We start from the raw sequence: 17,235 nt of genomic DNA on the forward strand, positions 1-17,235 counted from the left end.
ATCACATCATGCTTCTGCAATATTCCCACCAGTTATCCTGAGAACTCTGGTAACTGAATCTTACTTATTTCATCTGCCTTAGAAAGTAAAATATCAGGAAGGGGATTCTCAAATAAAACTGCAGATGAGAAATGAGGAGTTTAAAAAAAAAAAAAAAGAAAGAAAGAAAGAAAAAAGAAGAGAGAAAACAAAAGCAGAAAATTCTTACTAGCACCTTTAATGTCAACAATGGTATTTATGAGGATTCCACCAAACATCCCAGAAATTGTAGCACGAATATATAGAATTCACAGCCAGTATCAGACTTTTCCTTTAACACAATTGAAAGCATTTATCATTCTGGTAACACAAGGGAGAGAAAACAGTGCCAATTCACAAATAAAACCTCTCATGATTTAATATTGTTGTTTTGTCCCCTGCGATCCTAGAATGATAAATGTTGTAACTTCTTTTGTCAGTATCAGAAACACTTTCATATCTAGCATAAAGGCTCATTCATTACATTCACATTGTTATTCCTTCCCACTTTTTATTTTTTCCCCAAGCTGTTTCAATATACTTTTTACCAGTAATATTGTCAGCATTCCTGTGGTCATTCCAAAACTCCACAAGTGACGCTACTAGTTTAATTTCTATTTATTAGTATTTTTATTATTATTATCTCTATTCTCGAGGCTTTCAGAGGCTCCACTGTTGCCTGGGACCTCAATATGAGGTGAGTTGTACAAATGTGCATCTAGCGCGTCCTGTGCAATAAGACCAGCTCCTTTTAGATTATTCACAAGTTACTTCATCTCTCTTAAAGAAGCAATTAGATCATAGTTCAAATGTGTACAGTTATTTGTATCTCTCTTTGTAAAGAGTGGATTTTTCTTGGAAAAGGATTGCCTGCTAATATGAGAAGTCAGTAGGAGAACAAGTAATATAAATAATTGTTTAGATGCTTGCGGCTTTTAAAGCCTGCTGTGCCACTACCTTTTTATGCTGTTGCAATCCAAAGAGATTTAAGTAGGTGGAAATGAATTGGAGACGTCCTAGTAACTATTATTGGATTCACAAAGAGAATTTCTCATTATTGGAGATCCAGGTAGAGTAACAAGTACTTTGTAAAGGCAGCTAAATACTGGGGTGATTCACACCTAATGTAATGAGAAGTGGAGATTCTTGGAAACTGGAGAGTAGTTTGTGGGCAAGACAATGTAAAGTAGTACAGAGAAAAGCCAGGAGTCCAATATATTGCAGTCATATTGAATGCTTGCCCAGGCAACACTGAACAAATACAACTCCCATGTTCATAAATCTGAACACAAGCCTTGCAGAGGTTTAGAGAGGTCCCTCTCATCTCCAACCACTGCCCATTTCATAGAATTATAGAGTCACAGAATCACAGACTGACTTGAGTTGGAAAAGAGACCTCAAACATCATACAGTTCCAAGCCTGTGGCCGTGAACATGGTTGCCAACCACTAGATCAGGCTGCCCAGGGATAATCTCTAGTATTACAAAATCTTAAACATTGCCAAATCCCATCCCCACAGCTATTTATTTATTTATTTATTTAGTATCCTTTTAAGATTGAAACAAGGTGCAGTGTGCCACCGAGCATTTCCATTGTTTGCACCCAGGATTGTGTCAAGCTTCTAGTGAACTAGTTGTGAGCAGGAAACATGCTTTTCATTATAACCTTTTCTATTCCTTATGAAAATTGCTGTTTGCTTACAACTGCTTCAGAGTCTCAAGTGAATGGTGTCTAATTGTATTGTTTTAAAGTTTTATATTTTATCTTTATAACTTAGTATAATTATTTATAGTTGTAAATCATAATGTAGCAATATTATGGGAAACAGAATGCTGGCTTGCATTGTAGAGGATAGAGCAGATTTGGTGTTTATTGCATTATGATGTTACTGAAGGCACTTTAGAGGCTGCAGAAGAAATCAACTCAAATTGTAGCTGTTCTCAGAATCTGGGATAGTACAAAACAGATTTCATTCACAACACACTCTTGTGTCATCATCAGTATATACAGCCATTAAAGTATGATTGAAATACAGAAAATCAGGATATGGGAGCACTGAAGCCAAATTTTTCACATTTGATCAGAAAGCATATGGGAAAAAATAGAGGGGGGAAAGGGCCACAGTTAAATAGAAGAGGAAGACAACATAATTTCTGCTTTTAAAAAACAGATGGGAGTTTTAGATAAAATGCAGTGAGGGAATTCTAATGTCTTGCTGAAATTTTATTTCTCCTTCATCGTACAGTAAAAACTTTTTGAGAATACATAAATGAAAACTCTCTCCTAATCACATCCTGGAAATACAAAGCCTGCTTGGCCATTTATGAATTACTTTACTTTTAGTAAAATAATGTGAATAATAATGCACAGAATTGCTATAAATTTTGCCAGTAAGCACAAAGAAGCATTCTGGCATTGAAAAGCTCCAAGCAGCAAGTAGCCCTTGCCACATCATCATCTCCTCGGTTTCACTTCTGCCACCTCCTGCTACCATTATTACCAATGAGGAAGTGCAGATGAAGAAACTCTCCTGTATCTAAATGTTTATTCTCATTCAGGACATCTGCTGGGAATCGACTTTACTAAGGAATTGACTTTATGGGAATTTCAGGATTGTTGTCTGCAGAGGAAGGAAACTGTCACTATCTTCTGCCCATTTTCTAGTAATTCTCTTCAGACCAGGAAGCATGCCTAGGGCACATAATGCATTTTCAGTGATACACCAGCATGGTACCTAGTATCTTGCAGTTTCAGGCATTTGCTCAATCTCCATGTGTCATGCAAAGAAACTGAGCACTGATACTATTGATTTATTTATATTTATCTATATTGACTGTTCAGAGACAATGGTATGTAACCAGTTGTGAACAGGCTGTTTGAAATGGAATCTTTTTATCATACATTTTACAATAACCAGTTGCAAGTATGTCTGTCCTGTTGCTTGTTAAAGTTACAATACAGTGTGTTTGGGGTAGTATAGAAGATTCAGGAAGAATAAATGAGTAGCCATATAGCCTGCCTATATATATATATCAGAACTCTCCTCAGAATTATCCTCTTTCAGTTCTGCACAGGATTCTGGTAGGGCTGTTTCTTTAACATTTTTCTTTTGGTTTTTGTGTTGTTGTTGCTTTTTACGTTTTTATGACTTGAACTTTTCAGCCATTTACTGAAATTTTCTGCGTATTTCTGAACCTTCCTGATTCTTGGGCATTAACAGGCCGGGTAGCCTTATGTTGGGGATGCTAGTGACCCTGAAGTTGTCCCTTTAGTGATGTTTCAAAGTATGTTTCAAAATTCTAGGCATGCTTTCTCTCCTGTTGACTTAATTCTGTTACACTCACAAGATCATTTATTTTGTCAGAGTGACTGCTGGCAAGTTAGCTGGAAATGTACCGAATGTCTAATTGTGGAAATCAACAGAATACTGAAAAACTGGTATTCTTATTTGGCCAGAACCTAATTACAAACCAAAGAGTGGTTAGAACAATGATATATTGCGGTAGTATGTTGACAATGGAGAACAAGTCAACCTTGGAAAGCAGAACTTAAAAAGTAAGATTTCATTATATAAAAAGCACTGCAGATTGTATACTTGCTTCTGATTAATCTTTTGAGAACCCTCTTGAATTTCTGGTGAACTGTAATCATTTGTTTGTATAAACATATTTGTCAGTGGAAAACAAAAAAACAACAACAACACTAAAACAGCACCTACAAAACAAAGGTGCAAGAGTAAGAAATAGCAACACATAGCATCTTTGAAGATTGCTGCTCTTATCTTCTTCCTTAAAAGTAAACGGTAGTGTAAATGGTATTGTGTTATTTCCAGTGGGAGCAGGATTGTCCTTGGTTGGGCCCTTAAACCTATTGTCTTTAAGGTTGAGTGTTTAGTCATGAGGAGAGGTCTGGTATTGGAGCAGTAAACAGCATAGCAGAGAAACAGCAATGAGGGGAAGAGTGTAAGAGTAGTAAAGCTGCAAGTCTAACAGTATGTGTTATCACACAGATGGAACATTAGGGAGGTATTCACAAAAGCTGAATTACACCTGGCAAAGTTAATCACCCCAGATTTCCTCTACAGACAGGAAGAGTTCTGCTTTAAATCACCCTCTGCAAGCAAGGGCCCTCTGGAGGGAAGCAACCTCTCATGAATCTCTTTCCCTTGTCTCCATCCAACTGTTTCCTGATTGATCAGTTGTGCCTGAAACTTTTTTCTTTTCTTCCAGACACTCATGCACATGTATGCAGGTTTTCTGATTACTTAATTGCATGAAATGATAGCTCAGCACTGTATGATCCAGTACTCTCCGTGTATACAAATGGTAAATCTTTGTTTCACAGGTGTTCAGCCTGTTCAGAATGTTTAGTAAGGCTGTAGCTTTCATCACAGTGGTTAAGCTGTCCAACATGCATGAATGGGTTTGGTTCCAAAAGATTTAAAAATGTAACTGGGGCTCAGAAATGTTTACAGTCTTTGTGTCTTCAGCTTTCTCTGATTGGCATGCAGGATCTCAATCAAAGGAGACTGCTGAAGGTAAAGACAGGGTAAAATAATGCTGTAGTAGTTACTAATAACACTACGCAGGTGTAGTGGTCTGAAGAAGGCTTTCACAAAGCAAATCACAGAATTGTTAAGGTTGAAAAGGACCTCTAAGATCCCCAAGACCAACCCCAACCCACCCCTGTAGCCACTAACTATGTCCCTCAGTGCCACAGCTCCATGAGTGATTGAGCAACCCCAGAGCTGGTGACTCCACACCTACTGGGCAGCCTGTGGCAATGCCCAACCACTTTCAGAGAAGTTTTTCGTAATATTCAACCTGAACTTCCCCTGGCAGTTACATGAGTCTCATTACAATAGTAATGCTCATAAACTAATCCCACGTAAGTCACTGCTGTGACAGCAACTTCTGAACAAAACCAATTCAAATTTCATTTACCCAGGTTTAGCTAAAAGTAAAAAGAGTGCTTCTTCAGTAGTGCAAGTATATCTTTTTCTCTTCTATAGCAATGGGCTTACAAGACCAAATTAGATTCTGGCATGATTAATGCATCTCACCAAATTCTCACGGAGTAGCAAATTAGTTTATAGTGATTTTCTTGAAAACAAATTAAACTGCTGCAAAACATCACAAGAATAGAGATGTTTTTCATAACATAGGGATAAATGTTTCAATGCAAAGGAGATGTAATCAAACTGAAAATTTAATAGTTTTTTTTTGTGAAAAAACACCCAAATGTTTCAAATATTACTGTCCATGATGGAATCCTGTGTAATTACTTTCATTGTAATATTATGTGCAGTATGCAGTGGGAGTGCATTAAGGAATTAATTGACATGAAGTTTGCACATGCTCCAAGCAGAATATTCTTTTTTGCTATTCTTAGTAGCTAACAGTTAAAAGCAACCCCTTATTTTGCTAGTAAGTTAAAATAACAAAAACATTGTTAGTTACAGGTGATTTGCCATTCATGTGTTTAATTGATAGCTTCCTGAAAATATTATGTATCCTGTAAAATCAACTTTTTCCTCTAACTATAAACATATTTTGGTGCTGATTTACCTGTTTGAGACTCCAACTTATATTCAAGAAATGCAGGACACAAAGCCTGATTATATGCAATATTACTTACATAGTAATTTGTGCATATTTTTAATGTGAAAATGTTATTTGCTAACAGTGTTTTCCATCCATTTATATAAAACAAGACATGCTGAGAAAGGCATTGGGATAGTTAGAAATGTTCTCAGATTTCTGTAATTGCCATGTGTGGTCAAAGGTCCAAAAATTATAAAGAGAGAATAAAATAATGGTGTAACAACTTATTACTCGTCTGTAACTAGTGCCAAAGTAAAATATCTTACATAAAAGCATCAAGCAGTATTAATTCTCTGAGCTCTGTTATTCTGTGAGAAGAACACATTTCCTGACTAAATGTCATGCCTGCTTTATTAATTGAAATTTAGTACTGATAAGTATTTCAGCTTTAGGAGATATTACTCAACTAGTCTAAATTTAAGCATTCCCCAAGCCTATTTCAGTATTTAAAGTGAGTCAATAAGAGTCTTAGAGAAGAACCTTTTATCTTCAGTCTCAGCAGTCAACTACAATTCCTTTTCTATTTTTTTTTTTTTTTCCCACTGTCTTTGGAGTCAATCATATTCTTAATAATACTGGGCAAATTTCTGATGAGCTTTACCAGAAAGCCCCAAGGAACAAGATCAGAGAAATATGTAATAATGTAACCAGTAATCTTTATAACTATTGCAGCTTAAGGTGTGCTTTCCTTTTCAAATTTAAGGATAATTTTTTTTTTACAAAGTAATGCAATCCAGCAAAGTGTAATAATCTCGTATTATCATATGATGTTATTATATTAAACTTTATTGCCTGCTTAATTATAATCTCAAGACCTTTGAGTTCAGACAAGTGATTGAAAATACCGCTTTAAGTTAACCAAAATGGCATTACACCAATCTCAGCCTACCACTGAGGTTCCTCCAACACCTCTCTATGTCTCCTTCATCAGTACAGTATTTGTTTGCCCTCTTGAACAAACAAAACCTGCCCCAAAGTGGTTTGATAGCTATCTCACATTGGAGCAGATTAGCATGAAGTATACACCCCCTGACCTGAAGCTGTCCTTGGGGAGTCAGCATGCACCTTGGCCACGTTGTCAGACCCCATCTGCCCACAGCAAGAGACCAATCAGCACTTGCTGTCTCAGCTACCAGCTGAATGGATAGTTTTTAGTCACCAGACTTTGTGCAGACCTGGATAACAGACTAAACCAGACATATGTCACACTAAAATGGAGGGGAGAACTGCCTGGCTGTATGCAAAAAAATCACTGCTGGGCCCTCAGAAGACAAATATTTCACACAAATATGTAGGGCCATTTCCTTTTCAAAATGAGAAAAATTTGGGAAAGGCTGAACATTTCAGAAAAGATACCTTATTGTATAGTCTGCACTTCCCACAAAATGACAGCAAGTAATTTATAAGTCTATTCTGGGAACTGGAGATTCTTAGCCCCTCATAGATACTGTTATTACTAAATACCAAGGGTATAATACAGAGGAGCACAGCATCTCCTCTCTACTAGTGTGTGGTATCCACGCTACCATTATTTAGTTTATTATTTCTCTGGTTTAAGCACTGTCTCATATTTTACTTATTTAATTAAGTTATATGCATAAGAAAAGAGAAACGTACCTCCTGGTCCCTTGGCTGACTTCCCATCTAGCAAAAAATTATCATTGAAAAAGAAATGATGAGGTTACTTACCCAAAGTAATTTCCTTGTTAGTCTTGTTTGTTTAATATATCTTTCTCATAGTATGAGTAGAGTTAACTTAAAATCTGTATCTATGAAGCAAACAGAAGAGAGGCCCATAAAAAGACTGTGATGTTGAGATGCTGTCAGTCTGTTCAATTAAAAAAAAAATAATCTCATTTCAGTCAAAAACATTGCAGTATGAAAATTTATGCAGATACTTACTATTGGCAGTTGCTTATGATGGTTGTTCTCTGTGACATACCCACTAAATCAGGACCCTCAGATATGTGTGCAGAACTGGACCATGTCATGACACTGAAATGAACTCAGTTATACACAGGATCACAGAATGGTCTGTGTTGAAAAGGACAATGATCATCAGTTCCATCCCCCCTGCTATGTTCAGGGTCACCAAACACCAGATCAGGCTGCCCAGAGCCACATCCAGACTGACCTTGAATGCCTGCAGGGATGGGGCATCCACAGCCTCCCTCGGCATGTTACCATTAATAACAATGTAACAGCAAGCCAGAGAGGATAGCAGCACTTCCTGGAGATTTTAAAGCAGGAAGGGCTGTAAAGAAGCACAGTGATGCTGTATATGATACGGTGGATTAGAGCTCCATGATACCTCTGGCCAGTGTTGAATTTCAAGTGATTCAACTTTTCTCTAAGGAAGTAGTTACTTGTTTATCATATCTGTACATACTTAGGAGTAGGTTTTGTGGATCATTCTTTCTGTGCTGTTTCCTTGTGATGTACCTTTTGGCTAACTCCCCTCATGACTTGTTCTATAGCATGGAAGTATGTAGCACAAACAACATTCTGGGCTTTTCGGTCATGAAAATTAATCACAAATCAGACCATTTGAAAAAAAGTTTTATTAAAAAGAAAACAGGTAAAGTATAGAAAGTTCCAGATAGCATGGATCTTTTTAATCAAAAAATTAAACTGAATAAGAATAGACCTAGTGTAATGTTATGTATACCACAAGAGAACTGTTTTTGTTGGGTACTTAGTAACACTTGCCAAATAAGGACCTTTTTGAAAGTTATATTCATCTACCATTATAACCTCTGTAGTGATTGAATATGTTTCCTATGAAGAATAAATGTGTTGTCCTGGAATGCATCTTCAAAGGTTATAGTGAATGTGACCTATTTCATCAAATTCAGAAGCAGATGATAAAAGACTGCATTTTTAACAAGGTATTTTTGTATATAAATGTGATTTATACTCAAGTAATATATAGATGTGTACTTATAAAAAGATCTTTATAGACTTGAAATGATAATAAATTACAGGCCTCATAAAAACTCCCCACATAGTAACTGGTAGTTTTACTGAGACAAGCATGAAGCTGTGTTCACTATGCGCAATGGTCATCTACATCAGACACTTGAGCTTGCAACTCTCACCACTTGCTTAGAATGTCTTCAAGCTCTTGAGATCCATTGGTGTGTTCATGGGCAATGCACAATACACAATGGAAAAACAGATCATTTACAGTATAAGGACACTATTAGGTTAGCAGGTACAGGAACAAGTTTACATAGAACAAAAAAAAAGCAGTGATGCAAACAATTAGGCTATTAAAATAATACTATATGATTTACTCTTTCAGCTTTAAGTCTCACTTTGGAAGCTGTCATTTTGTTTTCATTACTTAAGGTCACCTTAAGCAATGATTATAAAATTGGTTAAAATATCAAACAATTCTCATTGATCTACTTGAGCTGTAGTTATTTTACTGCCTTCAGCATTGTGAATGTTCTGATTCTATGTGACAATGAAAATGTGGAGAATTTAATCAAGTGAAGGCATCTATCCAATTATTATCTCCCAATAATACATATTTAAATTGAAAAAAACATTTCCAATTACCTGCCAAACCATGAATCTGAGGTCATTCTTTGTTCCCTTATTTTTGACAAAATAATAGGAATAACTCAATGCTTTTCTCATTAAAATGAACAATAGAGGAAGAAAAAAGGCTTTAAATATGCAAGCCAGCATGTAAGACTAACTTTTTCAATGTTGGAGTTTTTGCTACTTTTAGAGATAGTGTAGCCTTACATCAGTTCAAATGTAGCTGTATAGAATCAGAAAAAAGCGTTTAAACATCCCAGCATGGGTATTTCCATTTAAATCTGATTACAGTGAAATAAAACTGTAGCTATTAAAGGTTTAGAAGAACTACAAATACAAGCAGTAAAAGAAGACAGTTAGTAAATGAGGTAGTAAAACATTTCAGCGGGGCAAACAGTTTATAGCACTCAGCCTTCCTGCAGCAGACTGTGCTATTCACTGCAGACCCGTGCACTGTTCCCTGAACTGCACTTAAACCTGCAATTAACCTTTCACGCCTAATGAAGCTGTTTTGCTGGAAAATTAAAATATATAGTACTGCATGTTTTTACAGAGACTAGGGGGGAGCATCTCAAAATGAATGACTTTTTTCTGATGCTTTTGTTTAAATGCAGAATTAAAATGCTGTTTGTACATAAATCAGGAATGTGCTCTTCAAGGCAATCTCATTTGATGTGTTGTATTTCATTCCCGTATTTATTAATTGTTTTGCATAATTGTGAAAAAAATAAAATAAATTCACACATCAGTAATTTTATGATTAGATACTTCTTGAGAATAAACTACTACCATTTAACTTCCATTAGGAAAGACAGTAGTTCCGCTAGTGATAACCATGTTCATATTGCATTCTGTGGTATTTCTCTCATTGTGGATGCAATTATGTCTTATAAAAATAAACTTTCCACTTATGTATTTGACTGGGCCCACTCTATAATGATCTTTCCATGAATATCCATAAAACAAGCAAGAGATTGTTTTAGCTGCACAGAACTAGGTCAGGTTATTTCTATAACATTTAGTAGAAAAACAAACTAAACATAAAAATAGATGTGGTTCTGTAGGTAGACATATTTTTACTAGTGGGGGTGATCCATTGATTCTGCATGTAGAAGGCTTACTGGTTCCGCTGTTCTTTTCTGCCAACTTCAGAATGTTATCAGAAGCAACAAGGAGCCACGTACTGGTTGTGAAAACACCAGTTTGGGGGTAGGGAGTATGTTTATATGGCAACGTTTGGAGAAGATGGGTAAATGAATTAATTTACAATGAGAGGCAATAGATACAGAGCAGTACAGGATTTACAATTCCAGCTTGAATGAATATTAAACTTTTCACATTCACTGTTTAGATATAAAATCTACAGACACATTGTTTGTTATTTTTCTATGTGTGTATGTGTGTGTTTTGTGTTTTTGTCTAATAAATATTTAAACCACATCATTTTTATCAAATGTTATGTTGTATTTTGATGCAAATTCTGTTTGCTTGCAGTGTCTGTGCATCAGCTTGACTTGATAAATGAAATTCCTTTAGACCGCCAGTCTGAAATAATTAATCGTTCCTGCAGTTAATTGTATTGCTTTGATAACTATACAGGGCATAGAGAACATAATAAGTGAATTTCATCAGATGATTTGTGTGATGTTTTGAAAAATGATCTTTTGGAGTGACCTGATTTTAATGGAACTCTTTAACAGCATCCCAGCTCCCAGCACAGCACTAAATTTAAAAAACAATAGTTTTTCTGCTTTCTTAAGTGTTACATAAAGTGAGGACACTGTCATTCATTCAAACATATTTTTAAATATCTTTTAAAAAATGTAAAGCCTGTTTTCCTAATGACATTCATTCCATTTAGCATTCTCCCTCCCTAAGCCCAGGATCATGTGTAAGCAAGCATCAGAATTAATTTTTCTAATACCAGACACATCTGATATTTTAAAGGTGCCATGAAGATTTCAAAAATTATATCCACTAGGAAATGTATCTGTATGTGAGAAAGAAGACTTAATTAATCTTGGTTCCTACATATCCTGTGATAGCTGTCGGTAGCTTTTTACAGTATAATGCTATGAATTTTCAAAAAGCTGTGTGCACATTAATCACTGCAATGCTTCTGAAATAAGAAAGATAGTGTTACAGTATGCAATAGCATAAATTCTTCAGGATGGTTGAGAGACTAAGATGTATTGGGTGTTATGGAGAACCAGGAGCTTCCTTGCCTATATTATGGGTATATTTAAATGTGCTTTGGTAGATATAACTGTCACAGTTTTATTGTGGCCATAATGGAGTGCAACATATGAATGATGTGAATACACCTAATCCATTTCACTGAAGTATCACCTTTGTGAATCAAAAATTTTAGAGCTCCCATTCATTAAGCATTTGAGTAACTATCAAACGGAAGCATAAATTCATATACTATTAATTTCCTAGGCATACCTGTCCATACCCTTTGCAATACTCTGTAATACTCTGTTCTAAGACTGTAGCAGCTCATGAAATATTGACAGCCACAATTTGGAACAGCTTTGGCTGGTTGACCACATTTAGACTCACCACAGACCATCACATTTCAGTCTCTGTTCATAAGCCCATACATTATGAAAGGTTTCCATATGTTTCTCTGCATGGTAAATACAAAGCTCTTGGTGCTGGAAGGCACATGTATTGCAAAGGGTAATATTAAAGAGTAAAATGTACTAACTGTGGTCTCCCTTTTACTTTCAGATTTGATATCTTCATCCATTTGTAAATGCAGAGCACGGATATTTAATAAAAGAAAGTCCGTGTCAGAGCTCCTGTCCCACATAACATAGAAAACATTGACAAAGAAAGGTGAAGCTAATATCACACAAAAAATCGATGAGACTTAAATGGAACTCAGTTTTCCTGCTTCCCAGTCTGGTTTCTTAACTGCACATTTTTCCTTCTCCTTTACTTCACTGTAACAAGGTAGCATCTCAGAAAGTGAGAGCTTGTTATCTAACTCTAAAATAAAGCTAATCCCTTCTGGGAAGATACAGAAACTGTGCACAAAATGAACCAGCACAGTGCTATGGAAGTCTTCTTATGAAAGCTGGGCATTAAATGTTGTTTTCCCTTTATTTGTCTTACAGGTCTTGCAATTGCAAGTGCACTCATAGACATTTCACAACAGAAGCCTGCGGAGTGTAAAGATAAGAGTTCAGGAGTCAGAAATAGGAAACATCATCTTTCAACACGTCAAGGAACTTGTGTCTGAAATTCAAAAACTGCAATTGTATATTCTGTAATGTTTTCTTTTTAAATGGCTTCCATTGAAAGCTATACTACAGCCTCAGTTTTTATGGAGGCAAAACTATGAATGAATATATTAGGTACTCTGTTATAGTTACTCAGCCTACTATACCCCAAAGCAGAACAAATCTATGGTAGGTATATTTGATGAGCTTTAATAAAAAGAATGGATTCTGATACCAACAAAACATAAATAAAATACCTAGCATTCTTAATCCTGAACATATCAGAGCAGAGAAAATCCTGGAACAGAACTAGGAAAAACTGTACATTGTTTTATAATGTAGAGGGAAATTGTATAATTGAAATTTAAACAAATTCCATGAAACTAAAGGACATTTTTGTATAGCTTCATGTAACAGTGAGAATTGTACAGTTCTTTCCTTGCAGTCAGCATTAAGATGTCTTTCCAGTAAGCAGGAACTGCGGAGGAACATTTGGATTTAGGTGTTCTGTTATCATTGCCCAAAGCAGGTAAGCAACAGAGCTCACATGGGACTTCCACAACAGCTAGCTCATTAGAAAAAATTGTTAAGCGTGGGAAAGTTTCTTCTTTTGGCAAGTTTGGCATTTTTTCCAAGAGTCTCCAAGTTTGCAATTCTAGCTTGCTTTTTACTCTACAGTAATATAGCAGCCTCATTTCAATATTGAAATTTTCTAGTATCTATGAATTGTTCTCACCTCCAAACAGAAGAAATGAATCCCAGTCAGCACTTCGACCCTTGTTAATAGACCAGTATGGTTTTCTGATGGTTTTGTTCTCCCAGCTGCAGAATTTCAACTCAGCCTCTTTCAATGCCTGAATAACAAAACTGAAATAAATAATTGTTTAGAAATCCAAGTTGCTTCCAGCAGTGGTTCTGAAATTCTACATCCAGGATGGATCCTCACACAATCAGTACTCAGAAAGAGAAAAAAGATGAAGGATTTTCCTTTTAGCCTTCTGTGGGCTTGGTCAGCACAGTAACCAAGCAAACAGTTTTAATGGCCCTCAGTCGTTTAATTTACTCAAATTCATGAACATAAAAAAGTAAGAGAATGCTAGGGGGTAGGTAGCAGACATATCATGTTCTCATTTCTGCATTGCACGTTGACAGCAGTATAACATGAAACTGGTAGTTTTGTATGAGCTTGTTGAAAGTGTAGTTTCTCAGCTCCAAATTTGCTACCATACTAGTACAGAAGAGCGATACAGAGGTATAAATTCTCCATGTAATGATAGAATTTTGGTAAATATGAAAGATATAAAAAGATAATTGATGTTTACTACTATATCTGTATTTTTCATGTTCTTTTTATTTCAGGAATATGGAGACATTTTACTGTCTATAGTTGACTACATAGTTACTTGCATGCCATGGTGGTGCAGTAGCAGTAATAAAGCCCTGTTGTGAGTTGTGTTTATTTTGTAATGCCATTCATATCTTGAAGTATTCAGCTTAATTTGGGTGAGGACTAAATGTAAAAATAACTATAAAAAAGAACGACTGTACAGTGTGTAGTTATATCTTATACAGCAATATTAGGTTGCATCTAACCATGACTACTCTATTGTTTTGATAAATTATGCACTTATGAATTATGGTATAATTATTTCTTATGCTGGCATGATCGCTTCAGTACTTTCATATCTTAAGATTATTATCCTAAAATAATGCCATCACAATCTTGTGACTTTTATTGCCTATTCTGACCTCAGTCTCTTGTATCTTAAAATGTTAAAAACTCCTTAAAGCTTCTATTGGGAACTTTCGATCAATACTACTATTAATACTGTGAAAAAACGGTCCTTTGTAGACAGCCCTTTCTGTCAGTTTTCAAGTTGATCTATTCGAATGAACGCAAGACAGTGGAACTGGTTTATATATGACGCATACTCTTATGAAAAGGAAAGAACCACTTGTCTGGAATATTTTCCAAGCTCTCTGTTATCTTCAACCTAAACATTTCACATAAGAATTATATACAGTGTGTGTTTTGTGAACGTACTGAAAACCACAGAAAGACCATTTCTTCTCGTAGAGCAGTTTTGACTGTATTCACAAAGGATTACATTCCTCTGTATCTCAACCAGAGTTTGACAATTACTTGAAAAGCAGACATGAATTGTAAAGGGGTTAAAATATTTTCTTGCAACATTGAAGATAGGCAAATATTAGTCTATTTTATTGAGTTAATGGTTAAAAATGTTACTTTATTGTACAAGAAAAGCATGTTTGTCATAAGATCATTCAACATTTTCATGTATTCTGAGAACGTTTTCTCCTAATGCAACTTTCTTCTCCTAGGGCCCCTAATTGCATGCAGATTAGTAAAGGCATATAATAATTTAAATACCAGAAGTTTGCCAACATATCTTAAACCAATGTTTCAGAGCAACTTTTATCTCTTTCTATTTTAAAGGTATAAAAATAATATGATATGTCTGAAATCTAAATACTGACAGTTGTTGTCCACTCCTAACTTTTTAATAATGACCACTGCACATCAGATGAGATGTTTTATCAACTGTCACATTATGATTGCTTCATGAGAAAGCCAATTTTGTTAAATCCTGCTTTCCAAGATTAACTTTTGACCTCTTTCTTAGAGTCAGAAAATGTTGAATGGCCTTTTTTTAACCCAAATGTGATTTATGTTGGATGAAAAATAAATGACTAAATGCTGTTCTGGAAAGTAAACCCACAGTGAAGTTTTGATTGTCAGGATTCCACCCCCACCCCCATCCATTCCGCTGAGGGAAATTCAGCAGCTATGAGCTACTGGTCAAAGTACAAGATGGACTATCCATGGTAGCATGGACAGTCCTTCATTTCTTCCTTGAACCTGTGTATTTATACAAATTCTTATAATTACCTGAACAAATTTCGTGTATTTAAAAATAACATATTAGAAAATGCTAAGATCTAGAGATGTTAATGAAGATACTTCTAATTGGGAACATTCACATTTATCTGATTTGAAAATTTTCATAGCTGACTATTCTCTTCATAGTCAAAGTCCTTTCCCCTTCCCAAGCTGACCATTTTGGACAAGTTTACATTGAGACTTTTATAGAATCATAGAATCACTAAGGTTGGAAAAGACCTCCAACATCATCCAGTCTAGCTGTAACTTTGTATTTATTATGTGTAAAATCTGCAGCAATAGTTCTTTTCTAACTAACCTAATGAAGGGAGCTGGAATCCTGATGGTAAGAATTTTAGTTTGAGATTGCTTTAACAGGCATTCAGTCTTCATAGCATTAATTTTAATTATAAACTCATTACATATCTAATTTCATTGCCATTTTTTTAAAAAGTATCTGGAAGGTTTCTTGACAATAAAGGTAAATTCTCTGTTAAAGGTAATTAACAATCCCCTCTCTTTTTTAATGCAAAGGTATCCTATGCTTGGTATCACTGGAAAAAATTCAATAAATTAACTTTGAGTTTTCAGTCTTCAAGGTGCAGAATTATCTGAAAAGCTGTAGTTTGCTAATAATTATACAACAGATCAAAGTATGGACCACTTGGGGATATTTATATGCTTCTGATAGACAGGGTTCCACTGACAGCAATAGCAAAACTCCCATCATCTACAGGTGGCCAAAACTTCCCATATTGGCTTCAGCTGTGCTAGCCTGTTAAATACTAAAAGCTGCCAGAAGTGAGCCTTGCAGAACCTGGACTTGAATAAATTGTAACTGTATTATTGTTATTTTTTTCTTTTAATGTTATTTCACTTTTAAAATGCTTACTTGCATTTCTTATTATTACATGTGTGGGTATGTAGCTGCCACGATTTCTGATGCTGAAAGTCAACATCTTGTTTATTTATTAGAAATTCTAGTGACCCCCAGAAGTTTACTCTGAAGTGAAAGGGACTGTTATTACCCTGGGTTTCCGTTTGTGGCTATTTCTTCAGGCAGTGAGGGTGAGGATGTAGAACTCTATTTGATAAGATAATGTACTTCCATGTGGTTATCAACCCGCGGTCAGTATTTTCAGAGAGTCCAAGGTGGAGTGCATAAAGTGAGGCATGCACATTCTATCCTTTCATGTCTTTACGTTTTAATGTATTTTTCTGTAACAGATTTTCCATACTAAGTTAAGGCTAGGGTTAATATTGCAGTTAGCCTATTTGAGTTTTGAGTTGGAGAGAATTGTTGCTCACTTAATGATTTCTTTTTGTTTTTCTATATTGGATGTAACCATTAAAAAAAAAAATATTTAGCTGTTCTCTTCCAATTTTAGCAATTATTATTTTCTAATAGATATTTTTTATTGCACAAGATGCAAGACTAGAAAAAGATGGAGTTCTTCAAGCACACTTCCAGATCTAGAAGATATCCACCTTATTCTACTGAGGATCTGTTAAACGTTCTTTTCCAGGTTAGTGTTTGTCAAAAAAAATCCTTTATTTTTGTTGGTTAACATCAAGATATTTTTTTTTTTTCATCTGAAGTACTAAAGCTCGTTGAAGATAATCATTATAAAATTTACATGAAAGAATAAGCATAGTTATGAAAACTAATGTTAAATGTTAATTGTTTTTTATGATAGAGCTCTATTCAAGATATCTGCATTCTATTGCCTTCACTCAGAAATGACATCTGTTAACATTCCTGCAAGTCCTCCCTTCCCCAGTCCTTAAAGCACAGAAAGGCAAATTTTCCAGTAAATCTTTCTAAATGTATTAATATACATAATTTTCTTTCTGCTGATGAATAGATAGTTGGAATGTAGCAAAACATTTTCTTCTACTTTAGATTTCCTAACTAAATACTTGGGAATGATA

At 35.3% G+C, this 17,235-nt stretch overlaps 1 protein-coding gene across 2 annotated transcripts in view; it reads left to right on the plus strand.

Annotated features, from left to right (window-relative positions):
- Positions 1-15,896, plus strand: part of ATRNL1 (attractin like 1) — a 396,494-nt gene extending 380,598 nt beyond the window's left edge. For both annotated transcript variants that reach the window (XM_032445435.1, XM_015867395.2), the window contains one exon: positions 12,297-15,896. In XM_032445435.1, coding sequence (XP_032301326.1) covers positions 12,297-12,421 — 125 coding nt within the window. In that variant the 3' untranslated portion in view covers positions 12,422-15,896. The remainder of the gene's footprint in view (positions 1-12,296) is intronic.
- The last annotated feature ends 1,339 nt before the right edge of the window (positions 15,897-17,235 follow it).

This window comes from Coturnix japonica, chromosome 6 (assembly GCF_001577835.2).
Source record: "Coturnix japonica isolate 7356 chromosome 6, Coturnix japonica 2.1, whole genome shotgun sequence".
In the NCBI taxonomy this organism is placed as follows: Eukaryota; Metazoa; Chordata; class Aves; order Galliformes; family Phasianidae; genus Coturnix; species Coturnix japonica.